At 41.9% G+C, this 11,838-nt stretch overlaps 2 protein-coding genes across 4 annotated transcripts in view; one reads left to right on the forward strand and one right to left on the reverse strand.

The window, feature by feature from the left end:
* The first annotated feature begins 357 nt into the window (after window positions 1-357).
* On the forward strand, window positions 358-6,355 carry LOC116387663 (UDP-glucuronic acid/UDP-N-acetylgalactosamine transporter-like). Its single transcript, XM_031854950.1, has 13 exons — window positions 358-1,762; window positions 2,777-2,810; window positions 2,900-2,986; window positions 3,091-3,158; window positions 3,253-3,324; window positions 3,417-3,485; window positions 3,587-3,689; window positions 3,877-3,969; window positions 4,076-4,143; window positions 4,230-4,308; window positions 4,397-4,479; window positions 4,568-4,620; window positions 4,724-6,355. The coding sequence occupies exons 1-13, from the start codon at window positions 1,569-1,571 to the stop codon at window positions 4,732-4,734; spliced, it is 1,014 nt and encodes a 337-aa protein (XP_031710810.1). The 5' UTR covers window positions 358-1,568; the 3' UTR covers window positions 4,735-6,355.
* Window positions 5,355-11,838, reverse strand: part of mier1b (mesoderm induction early response 1b, transcriptional regulator) — a 7,891-nt gene continuing 1,407 nt past the window's right edge. For 2 of the 3 annotated variants that reach the window (XM_031854948.1, XM_031854946.1), the window contains 11 exons: window positions 11,400-11,548; window positions 10,997-11,182; window positions 10,733-10,862; window positions 10,555-10,622; window positions 10,041-10,113; window positions 9,753-9,904; window positions 9,148-9,229; window positions 8,946-9,040; window positions 8,506-8,633; window positions 7,611-7,738; window positions 5,355-7,221 (listed from right to left, as the gene is read on the reverse strand). In XM_031854948.1, coding sequence (XP_031710808.1) covers window positions 6,899-7,221; window positions 7,611-7,738; window positions 8,506-8,633; window positions 8,946-9,040; window positions 9,148-9,229; window positions 9,753-9,904; window positions 10,041-10,113; window positions 10,555-10,622; window positions 10,733-10,862; window positions 10,997-11,182; window positions 11,400-11,548 — 1,514 coding nt within the window. In that variant the 3' untranslated portion in view covers window positions 5,355-6,898. The remainder of the gene's footprint in view (window positions 7,222-7,610; window positions 7,739-8,505; window positions 8,634-8,945; window positions 9,041-9,147; window positions 9,230-9,752; window positions 9,905-10,040; window positions 10,114-10,554; window positions 10,623-10,732; window positions 10,863-10,996; window positions 11,183-11,399; window positions 11,549-11,838) is intronic. The other variant, XM_031854949.1, reaches the window with a different exon arrangement.

Here is an 11,838-nt window from a genome sequence, read left to right on the forward strand (position 1 = left end):
GCTACCTGTGTTTTCAGGGTGTCCCAAGGCCCAATGTGTATATCTTTAGGCTGGTCCTCGTAGGGCATACAGACTATGCTACTTTTACTTCAGGACCACTAAGCAAATATTGTATTTTTTTGTTAAGGAAGTGTAAGTGTGTGTGTGTGTGTGTGTGTGCGAATGTTTGTGTGTGCGAATGTTTGTGTGTGTGTGTGTGTGTGTGTGTGTGTGTGTGTGTGTGTGTGTGTGTGTGTGTGTGTGTGTGTGTGTGTGTGTGTGTGTGTGTGTGTGCGTGTGTGTGTGTGTGTGTGTGTGTGTGTGTGTGTGTGTGTGTGTGTGTGTGTGTGTGTGAGTGTGTGTGTGTGTGTGTGTGTGTGTGTGTGTGTGTGTGTGTGTGTGTGTGTGTGTGTGTGTGTGTGTGTGTGTGTGTGTGTGTGTGTGTGTGTGCAGCTAAGTGTGAGACAGACTGTGAATTTGACAGCTAGTTACTTAGAATTTAAGTATTCCTCTGCTCTGAACTTGCCACTCTCAAAATAGAAGACAAGTTATCACCTGAAGTAGTTCATAGCGTCTATTGAGACGTGATTGTTGAAATCTAAGTGAGAATGATACACAAGACTGGACATATCTTGCTCTTAAGAGTATCTCTAATGCTTTTCTCGGAGCACTAGGTTTTATCGGCACCCTTCTGTAAACCGTACTTGCTGTTTTTTTTATTTTAAATTTCATCAGTGCAGCAGCACCAGTGCATACTTTGTCTGAAATAAAAGTTGACCGTCATTGTCAACAATCACGAGCTACAGAATGTAATGTAAGCTTACGGTGCTTTTAGCCACCTGTGTCAGCATTTCCAGTGAGCATTTTCTTTTAATGAAGCGGGTATGTTTTACATTAGGTTTAGAGGGGGGGATGCGGGGAGGGAGGGAGGGGGTTATGAACATGATGGGGTAATTTTAAAGCTTTACATGCTGTTCTGCAAATACTTGCTGGCGATGCACTGATACAGACGGCTGGAGCACTTTTTCTCGTAGGACTGTTTGAGCCACATGACGGTGAAACGTTCTCTGCAAACATCCCTGTTCTAATAACTTGCTTTAGAGGTGTTACATGTATTCCGCCAATTGCTATTTGGGTTGTTTAAAATCAATACTGTGATTTTAAAAAGTTGTAAACAAATGTGCTGTGGATTCTTCATTGCTTAAAGGAAGCTGTGGTGTTTCATGTCGATGCTTTCCCATTTAAATCCCATATGAACATGAGGGTGATGTAAACAAACCAGAGGGGTTTGTTTACACCTAGTTGCTAGTTTGTTAGGTACCGTACAACTCGCACATTAATGCAGTTCAATACAATAATAATGCGCGACATGAATAATTGAGTAAAAATCTTTCTATTTAAAATAGATTACGGGTATTTCTAAACGTCAGCTGTAGTTTTTCTACACTCCCGAATGTTCAAAGGATGTTGTTGAATCGAGATGTTTCACTTCTTTCCGTTTCCGTCATCGCCGACAACATCTCGCGTCACTCCGGTTAGATCGTTTTACGCATGTGCAGAAGGACTTCGTCGATAATCACGTAAACAGTATGGCAGAGCTCCACCAACGTCGACACGAGCTCGGCGACAGAAAGTTGCCACTCGAGGAAGCATCCCGAACAAGCACAAGAGCCACACCCGGTGACGGCTCCACGGTGCACCTGAAGCTGTGTGCAGCGGGCTTTTACGGAGTCAGTTCATTCCTCATCGTTGTCGTCAACAAAAGCGTCCTCACGAGCTACAGGTAAGAGGTGCAAAGTACGAGCAACCGTTGCAGGAAGGTTCGGTTCGGACACTTGACCACCTGCATGTGTGAGCAATGACAGCAAGGGACAGATGTTTAAACGATGGAGATGTTAAGTATGGAGTCTAACTCTGGGCAGGGTTGGATTCTGTCCATCTTTAGAGGATGCGCGTCTTCTTTTAATGCTGACAGTTTGGTCACTACTTAATACTTGGACCACATGTCCCTCCAACACACCCCGCCCACCTGGAAGTTTCGACCAGCCACTAACTAAAAACAAACATTTCCTGTATTCAGAAATAAAATGTTTCCTCTTACAAATTTAAAGTTGAATTCATATGCAATAAAACCTTTTAAAATACTCAGGGATTTACACAATCTGTTATCAGTATAGTTGCTACTTCTGTATGACTGATACTGTTAAACTAAGTTACATTATTACAATGAGTAAGCAGCTTTGTAATGTTGGTGGAGCTAATTATAGTTAATTATTTAACACTGGATAATTGTATTTACTATATAACAATGCGTTTATTTATATATGCTAATTTGGGTTTTTTAAAGTGTAATCTTTAGTAGGTTTTGGGTGGGAAATAGTAAACGAGACGTATCTTAATGGCCTAAAAAAACTCAAAATTCGCATCCCATGAGGTCCACGATGTAGCTGAACCAGGCTCCATTCATCCCTCATGCTCCAGGGATCAGCACACCTCCAGCAGGGCCTTGATGTCTAAGAAAGTTTAACACATCCAGCCGGTTCTTGGATCACTTTAATATACATCAAATATACAGTCCAGAAACTGAGTTAAACTTGAAATGATCTCCTTTAGCCACTCTCACTCCTCTCTGTTCTCCTCCATGCTGCTTTTGTTAGTTGATCACAGGTGTGTCTCATTTATCTCCTCACCTATCTAATTGCAGCTATGGAAGTACTCAAGTAAAGCCTAAAAATCAGTCGTATTAGAGTTTTTGAGTCATTTTCCTCATTCTTACCATCGTCTACATGTTTTACAGATTTCCATCGTCAACATGTGTTGGAATCGGCCAGGTAAGTTTGTCTTAAGTTGAGTCACACAGTCACTTTCTGTTCACACAAACGGAGCCTGAAACCCTGTCTGCTTGCTCCAATAACTGCAGATGTTGGCTACAGTTGTAGTTCTGAGGACTGGGAAGATGTTTGGTGTTATCTCGTTTCCAGATATGGATCTGAGTATACCACGCAAGGTGAGACCGTGAAGTAGTTCTCTCGCATGATAATAAGACAAACCTCATATTAAAGATAAAAAAAAATACTGCTTGTATTATTTCACGTTTTTGTGTCTTTCCAGATGTTTCCACTGCCTCTTCTGTATGTCGGGAATCAAATATCAGGGCTGTTTGGGACACAGCGACTCAAGTCAGAGCTTCTATTCATTGCCGTATTATTATATGATATGAAACATAATTTCCTTCATACAAAACTAAATGGACCACGTTTCCTTTTTTCACAGTTTGCCCATGTTTACAGTTTTGAGGAGGTTCAGCATTTTCCTCACCATGGTGTTCGAGGGACTCTTGCTGAAGTAAGTTTAAGTCGACACAGTTTAACAGGAATGTTCTTGCGCCTGCAGACGACTGATTTTAATCCCTGCGACCCGTTTCCTCTTCCTCACAGGAAGAGTTCCTCTGCGTCGGTTAAGATCACAGTGTTCACGATGATCTTTGGTGCTTTTATTGCTGCCAGGTGAGGTGTTCACACACATACACAAGGACACCCTTATACCGACCTCATCCGGTTCACGTCTTCCTGTGTCTCAGTCGTTGACACGTCTTGTTGTTTTGTAGCGCGGACATAGCTTTCGACCTTGAAGGATACGTCTTCATAATGATCAACAACGTCCTGACAGCGGCCAGCGGGGCGTACGTGAAGCAGAAACTCGACTCCAAGGTGAACGGAGCTGCTACTCGTCCTGCCTCGCTGTGTGTGTGTGTGTGTGTGTGTGTGTGTGTGTGTGTGTGTGTGTGTGTGTGTGTGTGTGTGTGTGTGTGTGTGTGTGTGTGTGTGTGTGTGAGAGAGATACTTCTTTGCCGCATCGCGTCTTAAAGGATTGTTCTGTGTACTGCTGTTCCAACAGGAGCTGGGCAAATATGGGCTTCTCTACTACAACGCTTTGCTCATGATCTTCCCCACTGCGGCTTACGCTTACTACTCAGGGGACTTGCAAGTGGTGAGGAATGCTTTTTTTTTTTTTTACACAAATGTCTTCATGTTTATTAACAATTTAGAGTCCAACAACTTGAGAATGTCCTCTGTCTGTGTGTGTTTGAGCACAGGGGTTGGAGTATGATGGATGGTCTGATCAGCTGTTTGTTGTGCAGTTTGTGCTCTCCTGTGTCATGGGGTAAACTCCAGATCCGTCTTTTGTTACTCCTCGATAATGTCCCACAGTGCTGCTCCGATCTAATTCCTCTTCAATGTGTTGTGCAGCTTTGTTTTAATGTACTCCATCATGCTGTGCACGCAGTACAACTCGGCGCTCACCACCTCCATTGTTGGCTGCATTAAGGTGCGTCATAACACGCCGGTCCTGCCCTCTGTGGGCTGATAGCATTGATGAACGCAGATGTGTGCAGTGACTCCGTCCTCTCCTGCAGAATATCCTCGTGACCTACATTGGAATGGTGTTTGGAGGAGACTACATATTCACCTGGACTAACTTCATCGGTCTAAACATCAGGTAAGACACACAGTTTAGACTGTGCTGTTGTGGAGCTGGTGTTTTATTCAGTTTATTTATTATTTGTTGTCCCCTCTGTGTCCCACAGCATTGCTGGCAGCCTGGTGTACTCCTACATCACCTTCACACAGGAGCACGCAAGTAAGAGCTCTTCAAATAATGTGCATCAAAGCCTCCCTAGAATTACAAAAAGCTGCAATGTAAACGTGCTGCTGGTGTTTAGTAATTGTATGACATTTAACAGAAACGGCGTAAACCACGGAGGCCCGACCTACATCGAAGACCTGCGAATGTCCACATCTCACACGTCTGTTTTTAAGCTGTCAAAATGTTTTACAAACATTTATGTATTCTGTCAGCACGTTTTTGCTGCCATCAAGTAATTTAAAATGATCCAATTTTATGTCTTTAATTAAGACAAAGTGCCGTCATGTTTCACTGATTTAATACTAAGTCATGAGCATTTTTATATTTGACAAATCAATAGATTTAAAGGATTGATTGCAATTTTTGTAATTCTATTTTAATACAATAAATTATTGATGACTCCAATCATTCCGATTTCTTCACACTGGCTTTTAATATATATTTTCCGTTCCTACAGCTCAGCTGAAAGCTCTTCCTAACTTAAAGCCTTTGTTGCTCAGACAAAACAATGTTGAAAAAACTTTGTTTTGCACCTAATGATTTTGTCCTTTTTCTTAACAGTGTAATTATTTTAGGAAGGGTTTCTGATCAAGGCCAGTATGTTTAACATATACATGTACATATACACATGTTGCATTTGAGTATTGTAATAATAAAATAAAAAAAAGAATCAGTTTTTCTTGTATTCAAGCATGTACACTTTGAAAACTCACAATACAACAACTCAAGACTCATTAATACATTTATTAAATATAGCCAATGTTATTCCATTCATAGTCTTGGAATACACTTTTATTTATGTCATTTACAGAGAGAAAAAAACAAGACATTATCAACGAAGGGAAAGAAAAGACTACGTGGATCAACAATATTGAGACGAACTAATCTTAATCTGTGAATGTAAAGTCAAAGCTGGAGTACAAAGTAAAACACGGAAGCATCAAGCCGAACAGCTACTGAACCAAAACAAATGAAGGTCTCGCAGGTCACATGTCGACCTGGTCCGTTTCACTGCTGGAGATCCACTCGCTGAGGAAAGACGGGAACATTGGTTGAAACGAAGCACTTTGAGTTTAAACCAAAGGCGAGCAGCACACTCAACCACAACGTGGTACCTTTTCTTTGCACAAAAGACAATGCTCTCTGCAACAAACATTTGCGATTGTGCGAGTTCACACAGGAATGGGAAGTGCTGAGAGGGAAAGAGGAATGGCTACTTTATTTATTACATCCATCTCAGAGCAACACAGGCGAAAGATCTCTAAACAAAAAGCACAGCAGCCTACAAGGAAGACCTGAACATCCGCAGATGAACAGACATATATATATATATAAAAAAAAAAAAATGTACCAACTGCTCAAGGTAAGAAATCTATACAAACTTTACAATAAAAATCACGGACATTCTGTCTAGTAAAAACAAAGCGTTGAGCAAAGCACCGACTATGAAAATCCAAAAATACAGCGATCTCCTACATGAGTTATAATACAAGACATCACTGATGTCAGCTGCTTCACACAAACAAACCCGCGGGGGGGCTCGCCCGTCGGTTCATTTATCAGAATCAAACAGCCGTGACGGAGGCTGGAGCGGCTTTTATGAAGAGGAGTGAAAACGTTAATTCTGCTGGGTTTTATCGGCACCGCTCCTCATCAGTACAGATGAGAACCAAACAATCAAAGTGCAACTTAAAGAGCCGGCGACAGCACCGGCCTCACTCACCTTGTGTTCGCCCACTTTTGACAATTTAGGCACGTGATCGTTTTAAAACGCGCGTCCCCCCCGCTTCATCAAATGTAGGTTCTGAAATCGCTTGAAACAGCAGTTGTCAGTTTTGTTTTTGTTAAAAAATATAAATATCTCTTGTGTAAAAAAAATAATCACAGGTGATTTATTTTCTATGAGTACAAATAGAAAAAAGGAAATTCTTGGCAAAAAATGTTTTATCAGTCAAGTCTCCAAAAAGTGAATCCAGACGATGTTGAGTAGGAGATGATGGAGCTGTGGGACTTTGGGAGGAACTCTGCAGGCCGTCTGTTCATGGATGGGTTGGAGGGACAGGGGGACAGGGAGACCACCCCCCCTCCCCACCCTCCCAGACGACCAGCTACAGTTTGGTTGGCTGTGTTGTGTGAGTCTTTGCTCTCAGGAGATCCTGCGCTCACGGGCCAAGAGGGGCTCATCTTCCTTCATCTCCTTCACCTCTAGGTGGGAAGGAGGGGACAGTTCGCCCAGAATTCAGCGTCTATTAGTCCACGTCACTGATCTGCTTCAGTCCTCCTGTGTTCTGGATGGTTCCACCTCACTTTGGTCCAACGGCTCGGCCTCAGTCCTGCACCTCTTGGCCGGCCGTTCATGTGCTGCTGCTGCTGCCTCCGTGTCTCTGTGGTCCAGCGAAGGCTCCAGAGAACCGTTTTGGTCGTGGCTGGGCGCGCTGGGTTGGCTGCAGCCGTTTGAGTTGTCTGAAACGGGAGCCGGAGCTTCCGCTAACGGATGGGAGGGACCGTTGGACTGAACCAACTCAGGTTTCACTTGATTTATTGGGGCCAACTGAGCGCCATCCACTGGGAGACTTGAAGTGTGGCTTACGATACCTGGCAATAAAAAGTGAAGAGTGAGTGGTTTGAGACTTTAAATGTTGGATCACCCAAATTACAAAAACTAGTCGTACCCGGCCATGCAAAAGCTTTTGGATTTACTTCACCAATCTCAGATTTCATCCTTCGTCTGAATACAGTGGAGGTGAATGAGATGAGGGCAGAAATCCTGAGTTCGATCAACACTCAAACGATTTTGTCGACTAATTGATTTAATCTCCTCAAACCAAAATGACCGACTACTCAACTCAGAGGGTTGAGGCCTTAGTTTTATTTTATTTGTGCCACTTGACATTTTAGGTCTTGGGTTTGATTAAAAAAAATATTCAAACATGAACTATATATTTGTGTGTGTGCGTTCACATCAGTACTCTGCATCCGCTCACCGTTCTGGCTGCTGCTGTCCTCCCTCTCCGAGTGGCTGGCGCTGCTGCTGGAGGTGGTGGGAGGCGGTGACGCTGCCCTGCTGGACGTGGCGCTCTCCGTTTCGTCCAGTAATCTGTCCATGTAGTCTCTGAGGACACACAGCGACACACACGCCGTTACACACAACCACCACTCTTGGTAAACACGTAACCGTAATAATCTGTTACTGCAGGTGGGTCCTAGTTAAGAGTCTAAACCTGCAGCTGTAGGTTGGTCGCGATAGATAAAAAAGATAAAGCTGGTCGCAATAAACAAGGAGCCAATCAAACAGTTTGCTGGAACTGTGTGTTGTTATTGTGTCACCAGTTAAATCACCACATCCAGATGTTGTTCCATACTGCTAAATTAATTAATTCTCTCAGTCCGACAGACAGACTGGGTTACTCTTTTCTTTACTGTTTGACCCTGGCAGTGAATTCAGGTTTTATTACATCCATAAATTGTAACGAGAGTCAAATATACGATCTTTACTAATTCATCACAATTAGACATGAACTGCACATACATCAGGTCTTAACGTCCCAGTGCTCAGGTTTGCCTTTGAGCATATTAGACTTCTCGTGTAATAGAAAGACATTTTGTGGGCTTACTGGAGTATTTTAAATAAATGTTAAATATATCGATTTTTTTTTTTCTAAAAAGGGAAACTCACCTCATATTTCAAGAATTTAAGATATGTGTGTTTGAACAAAGCTTAAAGTATAATTTGTGTCAGCAAAAAAGGGACCAACTAGCTGCTGAATTGAGAATATTACAACAAACAACCAACATGACCGAACACATCGACATGAAACGACTCCTCCCATAAAGAATTCACACAAAACGGTATATGCATTTAGTTATTTTTAAACTTACGTGACACCGGGGTGAAGGTTGTATTTCCTTTTCCCAAGTCTGGTTTGCTGTGCAAAGAAATCATAACGCTCAGACTTCTTCCACATGTAATAAAAGGCCACACATTCTCCTACAGACCTAGTTCTCACCTGAAAGATTTAATTCAGCAGACATGAAATCACCATTATTACCATCGCCTGAAGAGATTCAGTACAATATCAAATGAGAGACAAATCAAATCATTGTTGAGCCTCTGACAAAGGTCATGTGATCTACACTTAAAAACACTGACAGATCAAAGAAATTTGATTTGTCTCAAAATGCAACAAGGTTGATTCCACAACCCTGAGCATCACACAGCAAACACATGGACATTTAAAATGATCGTCATGATTATCAGAATGCTTAAAATGTCATCAATGTGTACTCATGACATCATAAACGGTTCATTAATGTCTTACCTTGTTGGCCTGTATTAAATGAAAGTCTTTTCCATAAGCTTTTAGTCCTTGTTCAAAATTTCTACATTCCTCTTCAGTCCAGACAGATAGCTCCTCTGTTGCAGACAGAATACGTGTTAATCTTGCTTCTTAAGAAGATCCAAGAACAGAACATCATATTAGAATAAAGTGGAGGTCAATGGGTTCTTGATTGTCTGCTTACCTCTGGCTGCTTTTACATTAAACCTCAGTCTTCTTAAAGCTTCCTCTGTGTCAAAGTCACACTTCACTAGTTCATACAACGCCTAAAGGGGAACAAATGATCAAACATGTTCAGCAAGGACTCCTTTCACTTAAAGCATAATGATGGAGAAATTTGACTTTTTTTCTTGTTGTCAACAAACTCATAAAAAGACCAAAATAAGTGTTTGTGTCCGTCTCTAACACTCAACCTGAAGACCATTCCTTCATACTCAAGATATAAAATCTTCAGAAGTGGTTAGAAAATATATCATTTCATCTTTTAAAAGGCTCAGCTGGGAACTGTAGTCTTTAGCCAACATCACAGGAGTAAAAGGGTCTTTCAGCCACAGAATGATACAACTTTGTGTAGTTTCAGCGTCACTCAATGGAGTGTTTTACAAGGTTTTTAGGACAACAATGGAGGTCTATGGGACAGAGGTGTACGATATATCAGGCTTTGGCTACACAAACAACAGAAACAACTGACTGTTACGGTTTTGGTCTCGTCATGGGATTTGCTCGCAGTAAGAAAACGTATTGGCCAACGTCATCCTCCAGCACAAGCTGCGGATATGTAGCCGTCACCTGTTCATTGTCTTTGATGTGGGATCCCTCTGGGACGGCATCCACTCCCTTCTCCTCTCCTGTCCGCCTTGACGCCTCCGTCAAGAACTCCACCACTTTGCCTTCAGGAAGACACTCGGGGTTCCACAACAACTGGTCGTCGTTTTCATAAACTACAAGAGAAATTCACAGAAAACAGGCAATGCCGCGTCAACTTTCTGTACCAACGTTTTACCAACGTTTTACCAACGTTTTAGACCCAGAAAGGACAGGCAGTGTTACAGCATAGACATGACCTCAAACAGTTACCTTTCTCATTGTCTTTATATTTACACAGGCCAACAGGAGTTTCTGCCTGATACATTGAACCCACCATGATTTCCTGTTGGGAATAAACACATCATTTAGACTGGCTGATTGCTTATGGATTACAAATATGACACCTGCTGACAATTTCAACTGCGATGATAATTTCTGCCTAAATTTTCTGAACGCGTTTGGATTTTTGTGAATATATTCTTCCATTGTAAATATTTCTGATTGTCCCCTTTTGCAGTGGGCTCAGTGTGACATAGTGACAGCCAACTGTGATAGCCGAGTATTTATCAAATTCTAAATGATTAGACGAATGCGAAGAGACACTGCACATGCTGCATAGCCTGACATGAATAGGAGGAAGTCTGTATGCAAATTCATCTGATCGAGGCATTTAGCATTTAAAAGAAACAATGGCTGACAAATGTCTTTGTCAGTGTCGTGTGAATCAAGCTCCAATCTAGCAGTACAAATGTCTGATACTCTGATTAATAAAGTTCTGACGCACCTTTTTCCAGTCTTCCGATGGAACATAGTCCTCATCTTCATCTGACTCCTCCTCTGCATCATTATTACCTGAAATACAGTCATGTCTATTTAACCAGCTAAATATATAAAAACACAATCTGCATTTATGTGCAACAAGAAGAAAGAGGAGAATAACTCTGAGGTAAGATGACTCATACTTTCAAAGTACTTGAGTTTTTGGGGGCGAATGAGTTCCACTGTGCCAAGAGACCTCACTGAGCGCGTGCGGACATCAGAGGTTGCCTGGGCCTCGTCCCCCTGTACCGACGAGATCTTAACACCCTCAACCTGAAGACACACAAACATACACAAATAGCTGTAGACAATGCTGAAACTACACAGTCAACACAACAAAATAAAAATAAAAAATAGTTTTTGGAAACCACATCACTGTCAAGAGACTCGTAAAAACATTGACTTACCTCATTTCTTTTTAACTCGCCGGTGCTTCTGCTGCTTTCATCATTGTCGAGGTCCTCTTCCTCATCCTCGTCCTCATCATCCTCTTCTTCCTCGGGTTCCTCCTCCTCCTCATCATCTTCATCTGCTGGTGAACCACCCCCATAACCATACAGACTCAGCAGCTCATGAATGGGCATCTCCCCCTCCTGTTGAAACAAAAGCGACACGTTTTTTCTAAACTGTAAAATAAACTAAACTAAGTTGATGATCTGATCTGATGACTAAAGGAATCGTTTGGTCTAAATTTAAAATTCTAAACTCAGGACTGAGACCCATAATTATTCCCAAATTTATTAATAAGACCGTCTAAATTCTGAGCTACACAGCAGACAAAACCAAATATGATCTAAGCCTGAAGCTCACCCGTGCAAGATCTTCGATCTCGTTGGCGTTGGTCTCATCTGATGCCTCCAACATTTCTTCTTCCTCCAGCGTGCGTTCATCGTCAAAGTCGTGGACAAGCATGTCTACCGATGGGTCGAAATCATGGTCAACGGAAGCTGCTGAACCTCCTAGAAAAGTGACCCCAAAAATGAAAATATTACTTAATGAAACAAATATTTAAGGACGTTATGAACAAATCCAATAAGGGTGCAGTTAGTATTTTTTGTTTGAAAACATATGTAGACTACAGATATATTATGGTATGGGTGGGGGGGGGGGGCAAGATGGATCAAATCTTCTATTCCAGTATATGTAATTGTATATCTGTAATATTAATATATTTAAAAACAATCTGGATTGATAAATCGCACTACAGGTAAGAGGAAAAATATATAGTTTGGATTTTGGGGGGGGGGGG

This window comes from Anarrhichthys ocellatus, unplaced genomic scaffold (genome assembly GCF_004355925.1).
Source record: "Anarrhichthys ocellatus isolate YVR2014 unplaced genomic scaffold, GSC_Weel_1.0 scaffold15, whole genome shotgun sequence".
Classification (NCBI taxonomy): domain Eukaryota; kingdom Metazoa; phylum Chordata; class Actinopteri; order Perciformes; family Anarhichadidae; genus Anarrhichthys; species Anarrhichthys ocellatus.

What these genes read in the sequence shown, in the direction of transcription:
- LOC116387663 (XM_031854950.1), top strand. Translation starts at nt 1,569, where the DNA reads ATGGCAGAGCTCCACCAACGTCGACACGAGCTCGGCGACAGAAAGTTG. An exon ending in ATCTGAGTATACCACGCAAG is followed by an intron (nt 2,987 to 3,090) that starts GTGAGACCGTGA and finishes GTGTCTTTCCAG; the next exon opens with ATGTTTCCACTGCCTCTTCT. An exon ending in AGCAGAAACTCGACTCCAAG is followed by an intron (nt 3,690 to 3,876) that starts GTGAACGGAGCT and finishes CTGTTCCAACAG; the next exon opens with GAGCTGGGCAAATATGGGCT.